This window comes from Nothobranchius furzeri, chromosome 3, assembly GCF_043380555.1.
Source record: "Nothobranchius furzeri strain GRZ-AD chromosome 3, NfurGRZ-RIMD1, whole genome shotgun sequence".
In the NCBI taxonomy this organism is placed as follows: domain Eukaryota; kingdom Metazoa; phylum Chordata; class Actinopteri; order Cyprinodontiformes; family Nothobranchiidae; genus Nothobranchius; species Nothobranchius furzeri.
In genome coordinates this window covers 51899347-51924462 of record NC_091743.1, presented here as the reverse complement: position 1 = coordinate 51924462, position 25116 = coordinate 51899347, and the positions used below count along the sequence as shown (strand labels likewise).

Below are 25116 nucleotides of genomic sequence, written 5' to 3'. Positions count from 1 at the left end.
GTCCTTCAGGGGTACTTCTGAGTTAAAAACTGCTCATGAAATACGTATGTGGAGTAACCAGGTAGGTTTTAACTGTTGCAAATCTGCAACGCCTGCCTCCAGAGGGTTCAAGGATATAAATGACCTACTTAGAAAAAAGTAGATTTTCAGCATTAATTGTGACCTGAAAACACACTTCAAAGAGTTACAGAGTTTAGATGTTAAAGTCACACGAAACCCTCATAAGTACATAAACATGTACTGACGGGAACACCGGTTCTGAATCAACACCCTGTTCTGTTTTTGGTTTCTTCTTCTTTTAGTGTGATTAACACATATGTTATTTATACTTTCAGGAGTCTCGCAGTCGACAGTGCTCCAGGCTCTGGTCCTTCCTTGATCTGATTCCTGTCTGTGACATTTTAGCTGTGGAGGTGGGCGTGACGCCGACAGTGTGCTGGTGTGAGGGCAAACTCCCCACTGATGCTCATGGGTAGCCTCAGTGTGTGTGTGTGTGTGTGTGTGTGTGTGTGTGTGTGTGCGTGCGTGCGTGTGTGTGTGTGTGTAATGGCACAAACTGAAATACACATCACACCAACAGAAACCACACAGTGATGCACATATGTGAATACTCACAGTTGCATGACAAGATAGAGGTGTGATTTACTCTCAAAGATATCCTCCAGTGATACAATGTTGGTGTGTTTAATCCTGTGAGAAAGAAGAAAATCTGATATATTATCTTGCATAAATGTAAAAGTTATATTTAGACAAAAACAAAACTTTAGCATTTGCAAATGGTAAAAACAATTATTTTTCATTTTCAAAAGTGTAACGAAGCTGTATGTATGTATTTAAAAACGTACAAGAAGGGTTGGAACAATTCATCTTTCTGGATGTAAAGGAGGTGTCGCCATGCAAAGGTATGCAGCTCCCTAATTGGCCGAAGCCTCTGCTCTGCTGACCTTTGACATCTGTCTGTGGCGTGACGATAGTGTGAAAATGACTCACCGACTCAAGAATGGTGTTGTAGCTTTCTATCTTTTGACTGCACTACATCAGATATCTCCTTCCTTATGGTTTTATTTTGTTTCCACATACCAAAATGGGCCAAAGGCCCAAATGTCCCAAATAAATACCAATAAAAAAAATAAACACGTGGACATCTGCTCATTTAAACTCTGTTTAGAAGTGATGCTGTAGTGAATGTTTTTCTGACAAGTCTGAGACAAAACCTGCGCTTTCTTTTTGGTCAGCTAAAAATAATTTTGGGTCTTTCTAATGAAGGCTGTTTTTGCCTTATCTTTCTTATTGTTGAGTCATTACCTCTGACCTTAACCATAACCAAATAAGGCCTGTAGAGATGTTATTCTGCGTTCTCTTGTTCTTTAGTTTCAGTTTCGTTGGAACAGGGGATGATGTGTTGCTTTTGGAAATCTTTTATCCGTTTGTGTTTTCAGATCACAACTGGATTTAATGGACAATACCGTGTGCACCAACAGGAAATAATAGTAAAATAGTTTGTACAGGTGTGTGTGTGTGTGTGTGTGTGTGTGTGTGTGTGTGTGTGTGTGTGTGTGTGTGTGTGTGTGTGTGTGTGTGTGTGTGTGTGTGTGTGTGTGTGTGTGTGTGTGTGTACATATACACTTGTACTACTGGAGTCTACAGGTCTTCATATCAAAACTGGTTGGATTTTTCTCCTTAATAAATGAATGCGTTGCGTTAATCTGTGGGATTAACTTTGATAATTAACTTTGTTTACAATCACTGGATGTCTAAGCACCATGTAATGCAGTAGACACATTTTACCCGTGAGCCCTCTTCACACTGGAAGCGTTTCAGTTGCGAAATGGCAGCAAAAGCATTCCAAGCAGCTGGGCCACAAAACCACAAGAAAACTGCAGGACCACGTGTGATTTCGCAGTTCAAACAATAACAAGAACGGTGAAAGTCAGCAGCATGTATTGAAAAGATCTGTGTTCATTTTTTGTTTTGTTTACCTCGTCTACAGAGGTGTCCCGGGTAATGACGTACTTTTTGTTAAGTTAATCAACTGGAAATCTGCTTGTGACTTTTATTTTGAAAGTTTCCAGATGTTTAACACTGCTTTTGTGCTTCACTCCCTGATTGGCTTGATCTGAACTGCAGAGCTTGGAAGCATAGCAAATAGATCCAAAGCACACATTTAGCAGCTTCTGGGATGCTGGTGGGAATGGATCCATCCACTAATATGGCATCTAATTGCAACGTACTACACTTAGTGGATGTTACACAAGGGTTCCGCATCTGGTGGGAAGACTTGGTGAGTACGTCAAAAAATAAAAACAGGAAAAATGTAAAAGGGACAAATTCTTTTCCATGATGCTGTTTGAGAACAACAATTGTTGACTGAGATGTACTGGCATAGAGGTAACCTTTACGGACCAGCTTGAGCTCATGCTGGATTACAGCAGAATCTCCCAATGCATGGACACCTTCATTCATCTGCTTAAAACAATGTAGGCACAGAGCTGAACCCAGTCAAGGATGCACTATGGAATGAAACTGCAGAGGAAGCAGTCACAAACCTGAGGCTGGTTGTAGAACGTGCAGCAGACATTCTGCATTTAAACTAAATATCTGTGCGGCTGTGTTTAAACAGTTGCAAAAACAGAAACTGTTTAGCTCTGTACCTTGGGTCAGCTATTAAATGCAAAACTAACTCAAGAGTCAGAGGAGTCTTGCAACCAAGTCTAAAGTTGTGAAGCAAACAACACATTCACAGTGAAGATGTTTCAAAATAAAGACAGAACACTGGCTGAGGCTCTGCCTTGACAGGAGGTGAGATTTGGTAATGAATGATATTGATATGTTCATTATAGAACACTTGACAGCTGTGTCCTGTGGTCCAACTAAAAGAGCAGTTTCACATCACTTTAAAGCTGGGCGCTATGTTGTAAAGTACACCACCTATCAGGACAGGAAACCTGTGAAACTATGTTCATTTTAGAGGACACTGGTGTTTTGTTTAACGTTTAGTTACTCATTCTACACTGGCTCTGTGCAGGTTGAGAATACCCATTTATAGAGCCACATTTAAACAAAGAGGTACTCTATGCATGCTCCGTGAACCAACTAAGCCAGCCATTTCCCCTGGTCAACACAAATACAGGCCCTGATACCTCATAACAACTTTCATGACCTGCAGATTCCATCGGAGCATCACATTTTCTTCCTGTAGATGTTTTCATGAGATAAATACCCAAGCACGCTTAGTTTGGACTCTGACTTATTAATGATTGTACAGCACCTTTCAGAGTCAGAGGACTCCAAAGCACTTCACACCACAGTGTGTCATTCATTTATGCACAAACACATTCACACACTGATGGTGTTGGGCTACATTGTAGCCACAGCTGCACTGGGGCACACTGACAGAGGTGAGGCTGCTGAAAACAGGCGCCACCGGTCCCTCTGACCATCACCAGCAGGAAAGGTGGGTGAAATGTCTTGCCCAAGGACACAACAGCAGAATTATCTTAATTGTTTTTTTTAACTATATTCTGAAGTTTATTTGAGAGAAAATGGCAACCCTGTGGCTGAACAGTTTCAAAAACACGTATCTCCCCGAGAGTCGGCTTTCACAGATCCAGGGAAAAGCTGTGAAGCTGTAGCATATGCAAGCTGTGTGCGTACTCATCAACTGATAAGCACAGTAAGCCAGTCTGTGTGAGTATTTTTAAATTTGATGCTTTTAATTAAACTGTACTGGCTGCAAATAGTGGCACTAAAATCTCCAGAAAGAAGCCCTGACTGCCAATTGTAGTCTGGAGAAATGTCCCTTTTAAAGAAAATTAAGTTACCCCATACCCCGATATATTACAGCATTTAAGAGTGTACACATGTAGCTCCTCCCCACTGTTCAGCAGCTACAGGCTCTGTTATGATGTATGAAGATATGAGGAAGCATGTAACTACTCAGACCTTTGCTCTGAGAAGTGTGTGTGTTATCTGAGGTGTTAAAATGAGGCAATACCAACTTTCTAAATAGCCAGCCCTGTTCCTCCAGCTAAGTTCACCACCGCTGACTTAATTTGTCACAACTGTAGCTGAGCTGCTAACTAACCCCCACCGTTTTCATTCCACAGCCCTCACCTCTGGAGGGATCATAGCTGTATATTGTGTTTCTGCTGTAACCTAGGCAACAAGACCTCTAAAAATAACTTGGGACTGATGTAGATCAGCCATTTTCACTGTGACCTGTAATTCCCCACATATGAGGAGGGGACATGTGAAACACTCCACAATTAAAATGTGTTTTTGTCACTATATTTGTATTGGTATGAAAGCAAGCACAAATATCTCCTCCGCATGTGCAGAAAACGTGTGAACGAGCTAGAAAGAGATGGGTGCAGCAGATCGATTCAACTTTGCATTTTGTTTTGTTTTCAAATAAACAAAAATGACAGAGCATAGATTAAATCACTGTCTTGTCATTTGTCATTTTGCACAAGTAATTTACACCTACATGACTTTAATTGATTAAAATGCTGCTGACTAACTTTACGAGTCAATATGAAAAGAAATCCTCCAACAGTGTGACAGGTAAAATGAAGTTAAGCATGACTGTAAAGCAGCAAAAATACAAACATCTGAACTCATCTCCAGCATATGGTAAATGGCCTGTATTTGATATAGCGCCTTCTAGAGTCCTGGAACCCCTCAAGGCGCTTTACAACACAATCAGTCATTCACCCATTCACACACACATTCACACACTGGTGGGGATGAGCTACAATGTAGCCACAGCTGCCCTGGTACCTCATAACAACTGCCATGACATCAAGAGTGGTGGAACACCCATCATGTTGGACAAAACAAAATCAATGCTGAAGAAGTTTAGTGTGCGTTCATGCTTACTTGTGCAGGACTGCAATCTCGTTCTCAATACTGTTTTCTTTGCCTTCTAACGCCTTCTTGGGGATGCACTTGATAGCCACCAGCCTGTGCGTCCTCTTCTCTTCGGCCAAAACCACCTCGGAGAAAGCCCCCCTGAAACACAAGCGTGCAGGTCAGGATGTTGGACCAGGATTCACTCTGCGTTCCTCAAATGAAACCATCACATTGAGGAAATATAACTTTTAGAACTAATCCTTCACTAACATTTGAGCGTGGGTACATGTTCTGCCTGCTGAAGCCAGACTGTATTTATTTTTAACTTCAGCCTCCTCCTGAAGTCTTGGAGATGCCGAGTCAAATTCTGGCGAGCCTGTAAGCTGGTGGGATGATTTGGAAGTGTCTGCACTGAACACCAAGGTTTGTGTGTCTGACTCACTGTGATGATGGCCATCAAACATGACCGGACTTGCTGTTGTGTGTTGATGTACACACTTTATATATGAGGATGTGTGTGTGTTACATCCGACAACAAACTTCACAGAATTTCATTTCACCATACTGACCTACAAGCAACAGTTGCTTTATAAGTGTAAATGTATGTACGTTTTATAAATGTTTAATACTTTCACACAAACTAAATTTAAGTTTTCAGCACTTTCTCAAGACCCATTCATTGGGTTTGTAAAGTTTCAGTTTGAAATCTGTCATTTGGTCTGGAGTCCAAAGATGTCTGACTCAGAGCCAAAGCTTTACCTTAGCTGTTTAAGTTCCTGGCCCACAGTTCTGTGCGCCAATCAGGACTAGTAGGATTAGTGGTTCAACAGAAATAAGACACTGTGTGGGAAGAGTTGAGGGTTGGGATTAACCAAACTTAAGAACCTAAATGACTCTTAAGCTGCCTTAGAGGCTCTCAGACAGGTTAACGTTTCCCTATTAGCTGTGTCTGTGTGCAAACTAAACATTTCCCACTAAGTTACTATGCTGTTTATCTGGAAAGGTGTGTAAGAAATGGATCAGTGTTCCTGACAGACTGTGTTACATGGTGGTGTGTGTGGAGCACGTACGATAATTTTTATTCATCAGGAGAAAATTATATTAGAATAAGACACATTAGAAGCTTCTTCTAGTTTAATAAATGATACATTTCTGTACGTTCAGGTTGGCCAAAACTCTTGATATGAATCATCAAATGTTACAATTTGGAAAAACAAAGATAATTCTGCCTGGATTTATTAGATAATGCTAGTTTGAGGGGAGCAATGACCAAAGTTGGATGTGCACCAGGGTGCTGGTGTTTGTAAAAAATAATCTAGAGTTGTGTGTAAATAATCTTGTAATAAAAGAAAGATTAAGATGGCAAAAAAAAAAGGTCTTGGCCTCACTGTGACTGTTAGCTCATCAATCTGGTCAGAATCAAACTATTTTTCTTCACAGTGAGGTTGAGAAACCCAGCCTCAAAGGTTTGAACTACTGCATTAAGCAGTAGCAGAATTTTTGTCTATTTATTTCAGTTAAAAGATGAAAGAAAAGTTTGATGACATTCAGGGATAAATGTAGTTATATTATTACAGCAATGTTTCAAATCTGATCAAATTGATAATTTCTCAGATTTCTGAAGCACAATTAGATGGTAGTGTTAAAGCAGTGACAGTGTTTCCCCTAGGAATTCTTCCAGCTGTGGTGGTGGTGGTGGTAACTAGTATTAAAGGTGAATACACCACTATTTGCACAAGAATAATTTTTGTTTTAAACTCTCAGTGACACACTTTACAGGGGGGATTTGGCATTTAATTTTTCTTGGCGTCTGGAAAAACATCTCCTTCTGCCCCCCTTTATTTGACTTTCTGGCCCCTTTATTTTGGTTCAAGATCATTACTGGGCTGGGCCTATTAAAAACATTCTACACCCCTGCTTAGTAGACTTAATGAAGTATTTTTAAGCCAGTATAAAAATGACTGAAACACAAATTTACATATTTGGCATTAATGACCAATATCTTTGATTTATTTTATTTGTTAAGAACATCAAGATGCATTACAGTGAACATTATAATAAAGTAAATTTTTCTAGTGCAGAGAGGAGACAACCCGTAGAAGCACTGATTTGATCTGATTTCAGAGAAAAATAGAACAGATCAGATGCACCTAATAAATAAAATTACTAACAAACTCAGGAATCTTTCTTTGCTTCACTGTTCTGGTGCTGAAAATATCACTAATGTGAATCAAAGGAGATACACAGATGAATGCACCTCTTATTTGTTATTTGGAAATTAGTGGGTGTGGTTAACATCAATACATTATTTTAAATCGTGATATGGATTGATCAGAAGTTGCTATGTGTATTGTTTATTTGAAAACTATTTTCAGAGCAGCCTCAGAATTGAGATTAAATAGTTTTGATCACAATAGTAAAGGAACTGTTACAGAACAAGTTTTTCAATAAAATCAGAACATTAATATTTAAGTGCATGGTCTGAACTCATGCAGTAGGAACTAGGAAATATGAAATACTAGAACCAGACACAACTTTTTTATTTTTATTTGATTAAACAGATTTTTTCCCAACGTTGTTGGCATTTTTCCCACACAGTTAAACAAAACAATGTTGGTGTGTGTGTGTGTGTGTGTGTGTGTGTGTGTGTGTGTGTGTGTGTGTGAGAGAGAGAGAGACATAGACAGATAGAGAGGGAGAGAGAGAGAGAGAAACGGGGGAGGGGGGGGGGGGACCCGACCGGAGCGGAGAGACAGTGACCGACTCATGCACGAGCCGTTTTCAGCTCTGTCTTGTCAAATGCACCATGTACGTTATGAAAAAAGTAACTTTAAATATTCAACAGAAAAAGAGGTGAGCTGAAGAAAACTTAGGGAGTACCGAAGAAACATGAGCAACAGTGAAGCAAGCACAGAGAGATCCGTTACTGTCTGTGTGTGTGCGTGGGCCGGAGCAGAGTTTTGTGTGTAGAGAGGGGCGGGCGCTCCATGTGACTGGCCAACAGTGGCGGTTTTACCATTAGGCACAGGTCGGCGGCCGCCTGGGGCCCCCTTGTGTTGGGGGGCCCCTAGCCCTGACCGCTGACACCCTTCTGTTAATGCCCCAATATTCTTATTACCAACCTGTCGCCGCCGACAGGATTTGACATGCGCAATTCTCATTATCATAATTCCTGAACCGTTCAAGATATCATTAAAATTCCAAAATTCTAAAAATAGAGCTTTTCGTGCATATACAATACATTACTGTAGCCACCGGGATTCCCTGTCTGGAGCGCAATGAATCACAACACAGATTCAAAGACGTGCTGAGTTTGTCATCCAAAATGCTCCGTTTTATAACTTTTGAATGGCTGATCAGATTGGAAAAATTCCAACGGTTCCTAAAAGTACATAAAGGCAGCTTTCCAATGATCTATAGCATGAAGCAATCAAAGTTATGAAAATCCTGCTGTACAGCCTGACTGAAACGGAGTGCAGCGCCGCGGTGAAAGCGGATAACGGAACAGGGAGGCTAATTAGCATAAAAAGCCAGCATGAAATTTATAGAAATGCCTCAAAGAAAATCGGCATGATCTATTAGGTGTCCCAGAAGGCTTACATCTCAACACAGTGACCACGAAGAAGGACGGATCTCCAGTGAACCAGGGTATGAACATTTGTTCAGTCTTTATTTTCTATTCTTTTATTTGAACAGCCCTCAACTATTTGCTAATTGTAAGATTCAGCTTCATTCCAGCATTATTTATCTTTTTACAATAAATAATTATTTTTGCTAAAACAAGTTTTTGGTATAGCAGTGCACGGTGTACAAGAGAAGCACTCCATGGCAGTGTGAGGTGCACAGGACTCTGCCTGCAGCTGGAGAGAAACTGCTTCAAGGTCTACCGTCAAATAAAAACATCTGAAAGTTTACAAAAATAAATGGTCTTAAAAACAGCTAAAAATGATACCAAGGTTCAAACTTTTTAAAGAATAGATGCATTACAGTTCAAAGTTTATATTGTTTGCACAGTAATTTTGAAGTTCCTGTTCAGTAATAAATGTAAAAAATTCTATTCCGTTTTTTGTTTTCAATTTTAAGCTGATTTTTTAAAGGCTTTAATAGAAATAAATTCTAAATACAAACCATACACTGAAAGCTGAGGTTGTTCTGAAAAAAGAAGAGTTACACACACTTTGCCCTTTTTATTACAATTTTACAGCCATAAGAAAAAATATCAGTCGGCCCTGTTATAATTATGGTCATAAGAGGGTTATTAAGACGGCGATGCACAAACAGAAAGTGATTGGTAGTCATTCCACTCCAATCCATTTGGTGGTGGTAATGCACCAAATTGTTTTTGCCAAGTGCCATAAGACCACAAATAAGAAGAAGAAGAGAGGCGGGAGTGTTCGTAACAAACTCAAAGCGATAGTCAAAACATTAAGCTTGAAATTGAGTTATCCTAGTGGCTCCAATAAGAGAAAGAAGCAGCTTGCTTCATAAAAGCTTTTATTTTCACTTCTGAAAGTGACGTCGTTTTTCGATGTGAACATCAAAAGGAAGCAGAGAGGAAAGAATGGAAAATGTTTAAAGGGAGGAAAACATAGACCAAAATGGAAAATAGAAAAAAATAACAAAGGCAAAAGCACAGGAGCCCTGACAGGAAAAAGAAAGCAGAGCAAATATTGAAAGCGCTCAAAGGGCGGGAAATACAGGAAAAAAGAGGACTAATATAAAGGGAAAATGACTCATGTCAGAAGAGGGGAGAGTTTTGCAAATCCAGTTAAAGGTAAGATTGTCGAAAGTTTAGTGTAAGGGGCCCCATGTCTGTGTTCACCTTGGGCCCCCAAATTGCTAAATCTGCCCCTGCTGGCCAATCACAGAGCGTGAAGGCAGTCAGTTACCCAATGAGGATTTTTCTTCAGCATGATTACAGATATTTACGAGTTTTACTCGTTTCGTCAAAAATGCTTTATCCGCGGATCATCCCTAGCTGTAACCACCCTGCCCTGCCTCCTCCTCCTTGCTGCCTGCCGGCTGTGATCACAAGCAACAACAGAGTAGTTCCCGCTGCTTCTTCGGGAAACGGCGCAAAATAAATAAATAAATACATAAATAAATAACATCTCTAAAACGGGATCTTGCGGGCGTGGCGCTGGGATTTCAGCCGCCTATGTAAGGGAAACACTGAGTGAGTTGGTCAGCATATTAATGAGGCTAAACGCAGGTAACGTGCCCCAACACTTACATTTTCACAAATTCTTTTGCACCGAGCCTGAGGGTGAGTTTCAAAGAGCTAAACTGGCTGTAAAGTGAAGCCATTTGTGTCTTTCTGCCACTGTTAAAACATGCGTGTGGACAAAAGGGAACCACAAGGCAACCATCAGAAGGTTTACACACAGATCATCATTTACAGACCAGGAGGGACTGCACAATGACTTACCACTGTTACCAGAAAAAACAGAGTTAAGGAAACTGCAACACCCTTAAGCAGTTTTATCTTAGGAAGCCACCTCTACGTTTCAATGCTTAGCCAAAACTTGTTGTATATGTGAAGAATATAAATAGTAACTTTCAAAATTTAGCTCTATGGAGTATTAAAGGAGCCAGATCATGCTATTTTGGGTTGGCACAATATATGATCAAATATTACCATCAACACTATTGAAATGTTTTTTATCTTAAATACAAGTTCTTTTCATCAGTCTGCATTTACACCCAGAACTGAAATGGTTTGTTTCAGTGAAGCTCCGCCCACGCCGCGTCCAACAAAAGCCTGCTGTTGTATTGGCCTAGTTGGTAGACTAGTGGTTATAAGTCTGGCTTTCATCTTGTTTTGCTATGTGCAAACGCCGGTATTAATTTATTTAGCCAGCTGAAGCAGATTTAATTTAGTTATATTTTAGTTTTATTGATGATTTTATACAAAATATTTTGTGTCTAAAGATCTTTGAATTTGGTCATTTCCAAGCAGCATTTTAGTTGACACACGGACTCACACTGGCTAAATAAACAAAGAAAGTAATAAACAGATTAGTCCTTATGTTAAACGGTTTACAAATAAAGGGTGGGAAACATCATACTGGCAACTGTAGCTGAAAAAAAAGTTACTGCCACAACTGGGAGGTGAACCAGAGCAAAACCGCATACACATCTGGTACTCTAACCACTGGACGCATGGTTTTGTCCCTAAAACCCCACAGCAGTGTTTTGTCCCCAATGCAGAAGTAATTTGTCAGAATATCCACAGAATACCCAGGTTTCAGAACCGAGACTAGACCAGATTTAGGGGAGGAGAAATAAAACCCTTTACATTAACCAAATTGCAGCTGAAACAGGAAAATGCATGAATTTAACCAAAAAATGGGTTTGGGGGTATTTCTCATGAGGAAATGGTAAAATGCTCCAAAATGTGGATTTTTCATGATGTGGATCCTTTAAAACATAATTACTGATCAAATAAACAAAATATGTTCATGTACTAGATTATTTACTTCTCATCCTTCTGAGAGGTTTAAGGACCATGAACACATAGTCTTGGCCTCACTGCATTGGAATTTCTGTTTATTTCCAGAATCAATTAAATTTTAAATTTTTTGTTTTCATATCCTTGCACAGTTGGGCTCCTTCCTACATCTCCGAGCTGCTGCCTCCCCTTGTTCCAACCAGAACCTTGTGTTAGTTACCAGGTTCTCATCAAGACCCGTGGTGACAGGGCCTTCTCTGTAGGCAGACAAAAATTATGGAACCACCTGCCCTTGCACGTAAGGACTTCTCATATTCTTGTGCATTTTAAATTTTTATTGAAGACGCACCTTTTTAATCTGGCTTTTAAAACAAGTTGACATGTTAGTTTTTCTATTCGATTCTATTCTATTCTTACAATTTTCTATGTCTCTTGTTTTTACTTTATCCATATTTTAGTCCTTCGTTTTTTTTATTGTATATTTTTGCTGTACAGCACTTTGGGACAATGTGAACTGCTACAAATATGCTATAGAAATACATTTGACCATGACCATTTATGATGCAAGTGTAGTGAATCCCTCGACTTTGCAGACAACTGAAATAAACCATGGTAAGTGTACACATCATCCAATAAAAGACAGCTAGTTTAATGATTTTAACTGTTTTTTAGATGTATTGCCTCAAGGTAGGTTAAACATAAGAGAATAATTCCACCTCCCTTCTATTTATTGGCACCATCTCCCCACTGTGTCCTACTTCTTGTATTTTTTTTCTTCATTCTACTTCACCTGACCCATCTAAATTTAAATATAGAACAAAGTCTGTGCTCACTCCCTGCAGTCATTCCTCTAACAATAAAACAACTGCCATACACCTTTTGTCTACAAGAAAATGTAAGGCTCAATGGTTCGACTTGGGTCAGCTCTACCAAGGCCTTCAGCTTTCATAAAAGCACTGTTTTCAGAATACATTTACATATTCAATAGTTAAAGCTACAGTATCTGACAACTGGTAACTAGCCACTATTATTCAAATAGGTAAGAAAGTATTTACTACTAACAGTTTATGATCAATCTGAGTAGGAAGACGTTTATCTATCTTAAATGTTCTGACAAGAAAACAACATTTTAGGAAAAAAGATGGATTTATTTTCATGTAAATTCACAAATTATAATTTGATTATAGACCTGGACTTTGAGCATTTTAGAAACAAAAAAATAAGCATGCACGACCGTAAAATCTTAACTGCAGAGCTCAAAAACAGATTCGGTCTCGGTTTCTTTAACATTCTTTATCCACAGTGACTCATATCCAGAACTCTGATAAAGAAACAGATTTTCTTTGTGTCCTTCTCAGACAATTATCCTGGGATTGAGGCTTTTTGGTCACAGCTCAACTAGAGAGTAAAACTGCCACGGAAAGGCCATAAGCTCTGGAAGAAATCCAGCTTTGTGGAGGATGTTGTCAGAGCTGCAAATTCCTTGGTAGCATCTGGAGGATTTAGTTGACATTCTCCATGCACGCACATTTGGACCAAATGAGCTGTGGCCAAGTGTCCAGCGTTGGTTAACAAACTTTTTTTTTTAAAACCTGAGAACTCCTCTGTCTTTAACTTCACTGGCAGCTTATTTTTCATCGCCACAGTCTAGTATTCATTTTATTCAGACACAAATTTAAAAGACTGTTTCCTGTGACTCTGATATGTGATAAAATATGCCTCCCAGTTTAGAAAGAGAGGGATGTGTTAGCTGAACCTGCTGGTTCTGACATTGTTGCATGTAAAGTAGCACTGAAACATTGTCCTGTTTCTGACATCCTATCAAAACATAGTAATTTATAAGGATGTTGAGAAGCATCGCGCAGGAACACAGATACACGCCTCTTCCCCTGCAACACTCCAGAAAGATTTCCATGGAAAACCTGTGTAATGCATTTCCAAATCAAATGAAGAGCTCATCTTTACTCTCAGTAACTTCTTGAAATGTAAAACTCTTCATTTTTCACAACCAGTAGAGGTGCAACTATGATTGGATAACAGAAGTTTAAACCGCAGGGCTAAACAACAAAGACTTACCAGAATCAGGTCAGTGGTCAACTGGTATCATCCAAGCAGTGAAGTTGTGGTTATAAAACTAACATGTCAGTGATAAGTCTGCATAATGCATGAAAATTTTATCACCATTTCAATATCAATTTACACAATATTAATATCACAAAGGTTTACATGATGCACCTGAATGCAACACCCTACCTCTGAATTTTATTGGTTGTTTGTCAAAATTGCTATGTGTGCTTTTGTCTTCAAGCCGTGCATGCTGGTTAGAAGTCTTAGAGAACAAGCTGGTGGTGGAGCTGTCACCATGATAAACTTTATTTGATATTGTCATGGTCTGCGTCTCCCTCATGTGTCTCCTTGTGTGCTCCATCCCCCTCTAAGGATCCCCTTATCTGTCTCTTTGTGTTCCTCATGTGTCCCCTGGTCTTCAGCCTTCCAGATTATCCCTCCTAGGTCCTGTGTTCCTTTGGTCTCCCCCAGTCACCCCTCTGCAGTTTTTATATAGGTTCAGCTCTTCATTTTATTAGTCTCTTTAGTGTGTTTTCCCACCGTTTTTTGTAGTTTTCCTTCCCCCTTAGAATATTATTTATTTTTGCTGCTTTTCTTGTCTTTAGGTTTTTACTCTTAGGTCATGTTAGTTTCCTCCCTGATTGGTTAATTGCTTTCACTTGGTTTCTCTCCCCACACACCTGCAGCCTATCTGTTTCTCATCATGCCCCAGTGTATATGACCCTGTCTGCGTTTCTGTCTGTTGTTGGGTCATTGTCTTGTGTCACCTTTGTCTCGTTTCCCTCTCTAGATTTTGATCTTCCGTTTTTGGATATTCTAGGTTTTGTTATTTGGGACTTGGATTTTTGTTTTTGGCTCCCTGCCTTTTTTGGATTTATTCTTAATAAAGGATTTTACGTTATTGCTCCACTCAGTGTCATCTGGTTCTCTGCATCTTTGGGTCCAAACCTCCTCTTGGCTCCCCATCATGACAGATATGGCACCTTCTAGGGTTCTACAACCCCCCAAGGTGCTTTACAACCCAAAAGTCATTTACCCACTGGTGGTGATGAACTACTGTAGCCACAGCTACCCTAGGGTGCACTGATAAAAGTAAGGCTGCTGAACACTGGTGCCACCGGTCCCTCAGACCAGCACCAGTAGGCAATGTGGATGATGTGTTAACCCTCCACCATGGTTAAAACCTCATAGAAACAGAGTGGTCACATCTAAATAAGGTTAAGTGCTGAAGCTCCTCTGCTCCAATTGAACCATTTAGGAATTCCCTTGTGCCAGGACAACTCCACCCTGATTGGCTGAGATCTTCAGTGACATACATGACAAGTGATATTCATTTCTGTAATCTTATATGTTTAGTATGGTGAAATGAGGAGTAATGTATCCATTCTCTCTGGTAGCTCAGTTGATGCACAAGGCATTATGTTACAAACTGAAGAACTGACACGTGTGCATATTTCCATTCACTGGAGGAAAATGACTCAAGTTGTCTAATGGCATCAAAAAGTGACGCTAACATTTTGGCAGTGAAAAAGATTTAAACTTTTAGGAAAAAATCTAATCATTTTTTCCATTTCAGCAAGTGTAGGAAATGTTTCTCCTTTTTTGCCAGACAATTTTTCCAGTTTTGGTTTGGACCTTTTTAAAAGAAATACTATTTCAAATACAAGATAACTCAGGTGTTTCCTAACCATCAAAATTAAGTGTCGGGGCAGGCATCTAACCTATGAGAACACAACCAATTGGCCAAATGGGTGAAGAGCTCTATTTGATTTGTTAAAAAAAACATCATGCTTCCGATTGATTGACAGAATGCATTATGTGTAGCAAACATTTGAGCTGAGCAGTCATTGCGATATTTATCTGTTCTTTGCGATGTGCATATTGCGCATGATGATATCGCAATAACGATATATTTGCGATATATTGCGATATATTGCACAGCCCTATTCTGAGGATGAATATGTCTGGAAAAAAACCTGCAATGCTCCAAGACGTATTGCCTAGTATTGCCATGGGTCCATGTGACAGGGGTGAGGAGTGAGCACCACCTCACCCCTACCAATGCACCTCATGAGATAAACCATCAATCCTGCTCAATGGTCAACTTTCCTTGCGGGGTCACCTATAAAAACAGTGGGAGGGTTAAATTCAATTCATTACCAATTCAGTATTAATTCCTTCAAGGAATAGAAGCACTTTAATTTTTAAGAAAAAGTGAGCGTGGTTGTAGAGTAGGCTGGGCGGTAAACTATACTGTTACTGAATTTTCTGACTCTTATGTCCTTTTGCCCATATCGGTATGTCCAGTATTATAAAAAAATGAAAAAATGAGTAGGTTGCTGATGTTCATGTCCCTTTGAAAGGTACACTCTGCAGTTTTAGCTTGCTTTTAGCACCCCGTAGAGTCCCTATTAATTCACTGTTGTAAAACCAAAACAAAAACTTTCCTCCTCACCAGGGCTGCAACTAACGACTATCTTAATAGTCGACTAGTCACAGACTACTGAAACGATTAGTCGACTAATCGGATAATTATTAAATTTTTCTTAAATTTAGCATGAGATTGCTTTAATTGTGTGAAAAATGATAATAAACACAAGAAAGATGGGTACTTCAATGGAAAATGCATATTTCATTGAACTTTGCTGCTGATAGGCCAATTCATACTAAAAGTAAATAAAAATGCCCTGTCTAACACCAATTAGGCACAGTGCTCAGTAAGTATAGACATAAATGCATAAATAAAATTAAAATACTTTTGTCAGGCACAGTAGGGCATAACATTAAATCTCTCTTTTGTAAAAGCGAAAATACGTTTAAAAAATGTACAATGTACCGTATTTTCACGACCATAAGGCGCACCTAAAAGTCTTCAATTTTCTCCAAAATGTACGCCGCACCCTATGGTGCGGTGCGCCTATTGTGTTGTTGTGAGACGCGAACGTAGTAGAAGACAAGGGGCATGGCGTGAACGTGCAGACGTGAGCGAAAACAGACCTGTGGATCTGCCACATCGTCATCAACATCCTCGTAGTGCTGTACGATACTGCAAAATTTGGTATCGATCGATACCAAGTAAATACAGGGGCTAGTATTGTCGATACCGATACTTTTTACTACTAGTCTAGTACCATCTAGTTTTGTGGGATTTATTAAGATAAATGGGATCAATAAAACTTGAGTTTTCAGAATAGATTCTCATACTGATGATTTCATCATCAATATGAGGATCTTGTCTGAAAACTCAAGTTTTATTGATTACTTAATTATTTTGTAATTTTTCCTTCAATAAATCATGTGTACGATGATAATAAAATACAGGGAACATTTTCAGGCAAATAAAGTTTTCATTAGAAAACTCAAAATGGTTTAAAATGGTTAACAAGCTCAAGATTTTTTCCTATTTGAAATCTATAAAGCTGTGTAAAAAAATTCCAAACGGCGCTCCTTTTTCGGTCTGCCATCACGCAGCCACAACAGTGCTTTCTACTGTTCCGTGCTTGTCTCGTGCTGGCTCGCTGTTTTACCTTTTTTAATGTAACAGCGGACTGCCCCGTTGACTGACATCCGTGGCGTTCCAGTCACAGTACTTTACTGGTTTGTTGGACCAATCACAGCACTCTTTTAGCGAGGTAGGCGGGATGTCCCTGCAAACAAACATGGCTGCCGCTCGAAACGGTCCAATCACAGGTATCAGCCAGGTAAACTACAAACCAAGATGGCTACCGTTCTGTAGTGGTCCAATCATGGCGCTATATAGATTTCATGGGCCAATCGCAACACTAAGTAGGCGGGATGTTAGTGGAAAAAAAACAAACGTGACTAGTCGGCGGTCAGCCGCTCGTTTGAAATGGCGTTGGCATCAAGTTTGGACTATTATGACTTTAGCTTTTGTTTGAGTGAAGATCAGATAGAAGTACTAACATTTATTTAGGAAAAGGATGTGTTTTGCATCTTCATTGACGGAGTTTGGTGGACTGCCTCGTTGACCGACATCTGTAGCAGTGAGTACATCATGACTTGCCAGGCTAGAAGAAACTGAATCGATACCATCAAGCAGGTATCTAGTAAATACTCAATACCAAAGTTAAATCGATACTATCGATATTTTAGATCGATCCGCCCAGCCCTACATCCTCGCTATTTGCCTCAGACTCCGGCTATGAGTCTCCGTCCACTTCCTCTGCTTCCAGTTCAAAAAACAGCCGTACTATCTGAACTGCCTGGTGGACATTTATCCTTCTCCTCATCCTTTATTAAAGCCTAATAAAAGCCTACTAAACTGCAGCGACAATATATCTGTCCGGATCGCTCCAAAATATGAAGTTTACCGTCAATATCTGTCTGTTTGTTGTTACTCCGTTTGCGCCATTCCTTTCCCCACGAAGCGGCTCCTTTTTGCGCACATCTCGTTACTCGTGCAGCCTTCCTCTCTCTCTCTCTCTCAGCTACATAATGATACTTTTTATCACTTGAATATCTGAGACTTCAACCAACTGCAAAAGGATCTCATGTTTTAGTGGGGGGTTTTTTTCATGTTCACAAGCACATTCCCTCTCACGGATTACTAAACTGCTGTTTTGACAAGTTATCAGACTGTCTAAAAATAGGTCTAACAAAATTTAAAAACTGGGGTGTAGTTTATAATCTCCTTTTTAAAGCTGAATTGAAACCGAAACTCAGCGAGGCAGAGTCTTGCTGCTACAGCATCCCAAATCAGACCTATTCAAAAGACGCGGCTACGCTTCCATGGACCCCAGAGGGTTAATAAAACACAATTCAAATCACACTATTTTCTTAGGACTATAAATAACACACATATGATTTTGTTCATGTGGAAAGTTTATGTGGTTAAATCCACCAACTACCGGTAATCACATTCTGAACTTCAACACAGCGCATCAGTGCTTGAAGTGGCGCTGCGAGCAGCTGCGACCCAAAAAGTACCAGAACTGTTCACGGCACATGCGCAACCATGCATCAACACTGCTCGCCCGCTATTTCCCTAATAGCACACGCTGTTCATTTTTATTTCTACACGTTTTTTTACTCACAAAGATTGTCAAGAAAGCATGCTTGTCGTGTTCATGTCAAATTAAACTGATCACAAAACACAGATGTACTTTCTTTATTTCGTTTTCCTCATCCAACCCCCATAAATCCCTGTGTGTCCTCCTGCAGCACTCCCGGTGTACGCCCGGCTTTAGAAGGAGGGAGACCCGCGATTATCGCTTTTTCGCTCATGTCTCATTGAAAATGGAGGAGAGGCGAAGTTGCCTCCCGTGTGTCGAGCCCATTAGAAGAGCACGAGCCGTCAGCACATGCAATGAGGAAGTGCGCGTGCGCTCTAAACCAGGTCTGAACCAGGACTAGACCAGTAAAGTGAAGCATGCTTTTGGCTGTTTATAATTTTCACAATGTCTGGTTTGCACTGATATGTTCCGAGTCCCGAGCCCACACAGATGTTTTACCGTGCCCGCGCCCTATAACCCGGTGCGCCTTTTGTATGTGTTAAATACCAAAAAGACACCCGTAACTGAAGCTGCGCCCTATAACACGGTGTGCCCTATGGTTGTGAAAATACGGTACATCCAAAACAAAACGTATTGGCTTTCGTGTTATTTAAATCTTACCGAGGTGAGTCAGACTGTTTCATTCAACAGTCCGACGTGCTTTCTTGTATGTGTTCATGCATCACTGAGGTGCTGCCATGATACGCAAGGACTGCTTTGCAAATAATGCAAGTAAACTTTTTATTCGCCGAATACAGGATAAAATGCTCCCAAACTATAGATGTTTTGGTACGCATAGCTGCTGTGTCGGGCGCCGCCATTTCTGTTAGTTGGCGCTCAGCAGAGAAGCTATTGCGCATGTGCAACTCTCAGCAGAGATTGTATTGAAGTGAGATGCCTCACTCGGTCGGAAAAAACATGTCTGGTGACAACGTGACAATGAAATTCATTGTCGACTATTTCTATTGTCGAGATTTGTCGACAACGTCGACGAATCGTTGCAGCCCTACTTGTCACTGTGTGTCTGTGTGTTTTATCACTGCTGAAATGTTTCCTCAGCTGACATTAGTTTCAACAGGAGCAGTTCATCACTAAATGAAACTAATTAACTGTGTTCACAATCTGAAACATGCAAGAAACTTGATGGAAGCACACTCTAGTGCTAGCATGTCAGCTAGCTACTATTCTATTGATTAACGCAGTTCCTGGTTAAAAAAAAAAAAGTAAGATCCTGAGAGGAGGAATCATGTGACCACAGGGAATGGCTGTAGCGTGTCAGCAAACTCAAACACGGATTCAGAGTGCTGGGTGATCACAGATAGGCAAGTTACTCTATAAGCTACAAGCAGCTAGCCAACCGGACTGCGGCTGGGAGCCCCAGTCTGCTTAGCGGCAGTGCAATGGGGATTCAATGGCGTGTGAGGATAAATGGACCTCGCATAGAAACGAGAAAGCCTCAATGACTGAGCATTTGCCCTGTAAGAAGAAAGTGTGTGATCAGTGATGGAATGGGACGTGATCACTACCACCTGATAAACATATTTATAAATAATAATAAACCCAGGGAAAGTAAATACATGCACAAACAATATATATTAAGGTTGTACTTACAAATGCACAAATGTAAACTGCTGAAAGACGGTAGCAACAAGTCAAGGTAACACATGCTCCCCCACCTGTAGTAAAACCACACTTTATAGAGAACCTGATAACTTAACAACTCAAATGTGACATATTCACATGATGCAGCTCTTTGTAATATCCATCTTTTAGAAACTAAGAGATTGTATCTTAAATACTTTGTGTTTGCATGACATTTCACTTATTTAATACTTGTTCAGTTGTGCCTAGTTTTTCAATCAGTCTTAACTAAAAGTACTTAGTATTCAGTTCGCAGTTCGTAATTAAAAATAATTGCAATAAATTTATGTTGGGGAATAATACTATCAATAAAACTGGCTGTGGAGCAATTGCTGATCCATTTTTTTATCGCATCACATGTCTACCGTATTTTCCAGACTATAAGCCGCTACTTTTTCCCACGCTTTGAACCACGCGGCTTATAATGAGGTGCGGCTTTAGTCAACCAGAATGGATGGATGCTGGAAAGTCTAATGAAGGAATGGTTAATGGAGTGCTACGGAAAGCGCCCAGGAGGATTTTTTTCACAGTAAAACGGCGCTGCTTGTTTTCCCAGCTTCACCTCGGGATGATGACAGCAACACGGAGAGCGACACTGACATCGCCACAGAAAAGGTATGTGACGAAGCTCTTCTGAGGCTGTTCAACTCCAACACTGAAGAAGATGACTTCAGTGGTTTCAGTGCACAGGAGGACGATGAACAAACTAATCAATAACTTTTCTGTTTTGTTCGATACTGATCAGTTCAGTTACGTTCAGTTAAACTATGTTTTCAATTCAGTAGATATCTGCGGCTTTTAGCCCGGTGCGGCTTATATTGAGGTGCGCTCTATAGTCCGGAAATTACGGTATCTATAGATATATATCATTATTAAATTGTTGTCCAATTACACTAGTTCATATTCAAGAAAGAGAAAAAAAGATAATCTGTATGTAGTAGTGTGACAGATGTTTAATGGATTTAAGCAAATAAATAACTTATAAAAAAAAGTTCTGAGTGACCCTGAACAAAAACAACAGGAGAACTAAAAATGCTGTCTAATGTTGACAAAACAGTCTGACTCAGAAACCATCTAAAGTATCTTTATTTATGGGTGTTCACCAGATCTACAAGTTTGTTTAAAACTTAATCATAGGAGGTTTAAGCTAAATTATTATGTAAACAGCTATGTTTACTGAGCTCCAAACAAGACATTCCTCACATCACCATGGGACTTGTGCTCAGGAAGAGGAAACACACACACACACACACACACACACACACACACACACACACACACACACACACACACAGCTATTAGCCACTAAATCCTCAATAAAGAAACTTGCTACTGTCCAAACAGTGGGGTGTATTCTCAGAAATCCACCGTGCAAATACTTTGAACAGAGGTTTAAAATGAACTCCTCCATAAAATGCACATCTAGAGACTTCAAGAATTTGAGGGAAGTCTCTGCTTAGGCTACTGCCACCGCTGCCTGACCCTGGAAAGGCAGAAGAAAATGGATGAATGGATGGATGGTTTCTGCCCTGCCCAAAGAGCAGAAAAAGTGTCTAAAGATATCTAAACTATTATCACACTATTTAAATTAATTGCAAAACTATCAAATTAGAGAATCATACATTTATTTGTTCTCATTCTGACAATAAATGCAAATGTGCTTTTTTTAGTTATTCAAATGTGTGCAAGTGAAAATCTTTGGACGCTGTGTCTAATACTGACACTTCCTGTGACAACACATTTAGCTTGTTCCTGAAATTAAGGCAGTTGCTGTTCCCTTAGCTTCCTCTTTCTTGATAACAAGCCAGTGTCTGTTGCTACAATCTGCTTTAGGTGTCTGTGCCAATAACTATACTGTTAAACAAAACTCAAAAGTACAAATTTAAACCATCCAGAAGGAAGCATTAGTCACTTAAGTTTTTTCCCTCCAAAAAACGTATTTTCTTTGACTGTTTGCAGTGTACTGTGTACCTAATAAGAAGTCTTGTTTATCAAACTCCAGTGAGTTATTCCATTTGTCCTGCTGAGAAGTTGGTCAAGGAGGTATGTAAACAGATGACAAAATGGTAACTGTGGAAAGGTCAGAGAGACATAGGGAAGGACCATCTGGTCTAATCAGAGCTGAGAAAGGCCCAACTGTGATATTGGCACTGACACAGAAAAAAGACCATCTTTGTTCTGCAGAACAAATAAATTATTAAAGCCTTAAATGTTAAACTTTATTAAAAAAAATTAAAGTATCCAAGCTTTTTGTATGGTTGACATTTGAATAATGATGATCTTTATTACACATTGCCAAAAGATGCTTGCTTGTGTGTGCGTGCGTGCGTGTGTGTGTGTGTGTGTGTGTGTGTGTGTGTGTGAGTGAGTGAGTGAGTGAGTGAGAGAGAGAGAGAGAGAGAGAGAGAGAGAGAGAGAGAGAGAGAGAGAGAGATTGTGATATTTAGCTAAATATAAAAATAAACCGGTGCAAACAACTTAACTGAATTTCACTAAACATTTCAAAATTAAAGGTGTGGGACACTGAAAAACCATTTTTTAAATCTTATTTCTGATTATAATCAGTCACTGAGTTTTTTATGCAGGCTGAACATGAAAATGTTGTGATGTGGCTCACTTCAAGTTCCTGAAAATGGTGCACAGATGTTTATTTCCCCAGAGAAAACTAGAGACCACTACAAATGTATTGATTAAATGGGTATTCAACTCCTTTGAAGCTGCAATAGCAAATCTGAAAAACAAGCTAGGTTTTAAACACAAACATGGTGACTGAAGCGGTAGCAGCTGGCGGTTTCTCCTTCTCTGACATTATTTAGCAGAGGACCTCTCACACCAGTGGTGTTCAGTTGGAAAATGTGCAAGCACGTAATAAGTGAAGGACCCAGGTAAATGTGGAAGTTCGGTGGTTCGGTGAGACAGACAACCGAATGGTCCAACCGTTGGTTTTGAACCGAGCCATGTTATTGGCTGAGGTTTTCAGAAAAATGCAAGAGAACCACTTCCTTTTTTTTTATCTTTACAAGATATTTATAGCTATACTTTGTAAGAACATTATTCAAAGGTATAGCGGAGGATCTTTTTGTTCCGGGTCGATCACCTGAACCATTGGTCCGCATAACTGGATAAGGCATATTTTGTTAAAGATAGAATTTAAAAAGTAGGAAAAATAGAATGAAATAGAATTGCGCAAATGTGAACTGCATGGTCTGAAGCTAATTACTTATCAGAAGGTGTATTAACATCATGGGTGCAAACCAGAAGAAAACAAAGTCATGAAAGGTTATCAAGAAGCTAACCAAACCACACAGTTGGAAGGCTACTTTTTCTTCATCTGCTAATGCATCCGTTAATGTGACCTCTAACATTAGTTGTACAAACTTTTTCACAATCTACATTTATAAAACAAGTCTCTGGTGGATGAATAAATAAATAAATACAGTTAATTGTGACTAAGCTGGAAAGCATAAGCTTTTCAATGGATTTCTACGAGTGGAGATAATAAACACACACACACCCCTTTCAACCAGGAATTCAGACATGTCAAAAGCTTGAAATGAGAGGAATTTGTGTTACGTAAGGATTACACCGAGAGAGAAAAACGGTGGGAAGATGTACTTGATAAGCCTGGGAGTGTACTAAAACTGTTAGAGATGGTATAATGCTGTGAGCAGATGATTCCTAACTGGGCCAAGCTGTGGGCAAATAGATGTGTGTGTATGTGTGTACATTACAAGAACTGCAAACTACACCATGCTGAGCTGTGCTACGCTCAGATGTAGACTTCTGTTTGAATTAGGTCAGGCCTGTGCCGAAGGGCTGAGAATGCCGTAAGCAGGGGTGGATTTCCATGCTGGAACAGGAGTGGGAAAATGTTCCAAGTTGTCATTTCCTAAAGGAATCGTTCAACTTTGCTGGGTATTTAAAGATAATCTATTTTTTTGAAGTTGAGAAGGATCTCCCAACATTAAACTAAAATAATATTTGTCTAGTGAGTCATGAACAGAAATAGGAGGAATAATAACGAAGCTTTATTTATAAGGAATAAGTAGCCAAGCATGATTTTACATGTCTTCCATTTTTCCTGCACAAAAAGCAGCAGTGTATTTAGTTTCTACTTAAAAATAAAGGCCCAGGCTCCTCTCATCCTTCATCTTGGATTCACAAAACCAAAGCAAAACAAGAACAGTCATTTGCTCTTATTAAACTGGAAAAGCCAGTGGAGGGTGATTTTTGCAGAAAAGGGGAATCATTGGAAAAAGATTTTAAAAATCTGAATTTTTGACATCAGCCATCGCTGTGATACGAGGTCAATATGCCAGTCAGCGACAAAGTAAAAGGTGGAGTTAATACACAAACAGAAAAAAGCTCAGACGCAGATGAGAAACAGATGAAGTAGGGCAGCTCTCACACTGGGAGACTCATCTGCTCTGTAGAGGTAGCTGTTTCTCTTTGTTTGAATGACTTTCATAATTTTTTATTTGTTTGATGCTCACTCAAACAAACAAACACTGAATAATTAACAAGAATAGAAACCCCCACTGAGGACTCAGTCTGAGATCAAATCACTTCAAATGCTGTTCATAGAGGTCCTCCGTGTGTCTGCATCCTGGCTGTACGTTGGGATGCAGAAGAACTTGTGATTAAAAAGTTCTACACACGCACCGTCAGGATGTAAGGGAGACCATCAAACTCAATTTGTGTTACAAGGCAAACCCTGGTGTATTTTCTAAAGGGTGTTTACATAAATCAGCCAAAATAAACTAATGTAAGCGTTATACACTGATAAACTAATCAAAAAGTCAAAAAAGTTGGACTAATCAAATTGAATGGGTTAATGTTTCCAAACTTTAGTGGACTAAAGATATTTTAGTTCCTGTTTCTCATGTGTGATATCTGATAGCTGCAATTTCTATTTTAAAATTTTGTCAAATATGTAATTTCTGTAATCCAGAGGGCTCAATTTTACAGAAAATGCGAAGAGATGTGATGAATGGGTGCTCTGTTTATTGCTCTGGAGGTAGGAAGGGAGGAAGGAGTGTGTGAAGTTAGACACACATCCAAAGCAAAACACACACAATGGTGCAGAAGAAACAG

General features: G+C 39.7%; 1 protein-coding gene across 1 annotated transcript in view; it reads right to left on the bottom strand.

Moving 5' to 3' along the window:
• camk1b (calcium/calmodulin-dependent protein kinase Ib) overlaps positions 1 to 25116 on the bottom strand; it is a 46642-nt gene that overhangs the window by 4785 nt on the left and 16741 nt on the right. The window contains exons 4-5 of the mRNA XM_070549313.1: positions 4879 to 5010; positions 616 to 690 (exon numbers count right to left, since the gene is read on the bottom strand). Of these exons, the coding sequence (XP_070405414.1) occupies positions 616 to 690; positions 4879 to 5010 (207 nt within the window). The remainder of the gene's footprint in view (positions 1 to 615; positions 691 to 4878; positions 5011 to 25116) is intronic.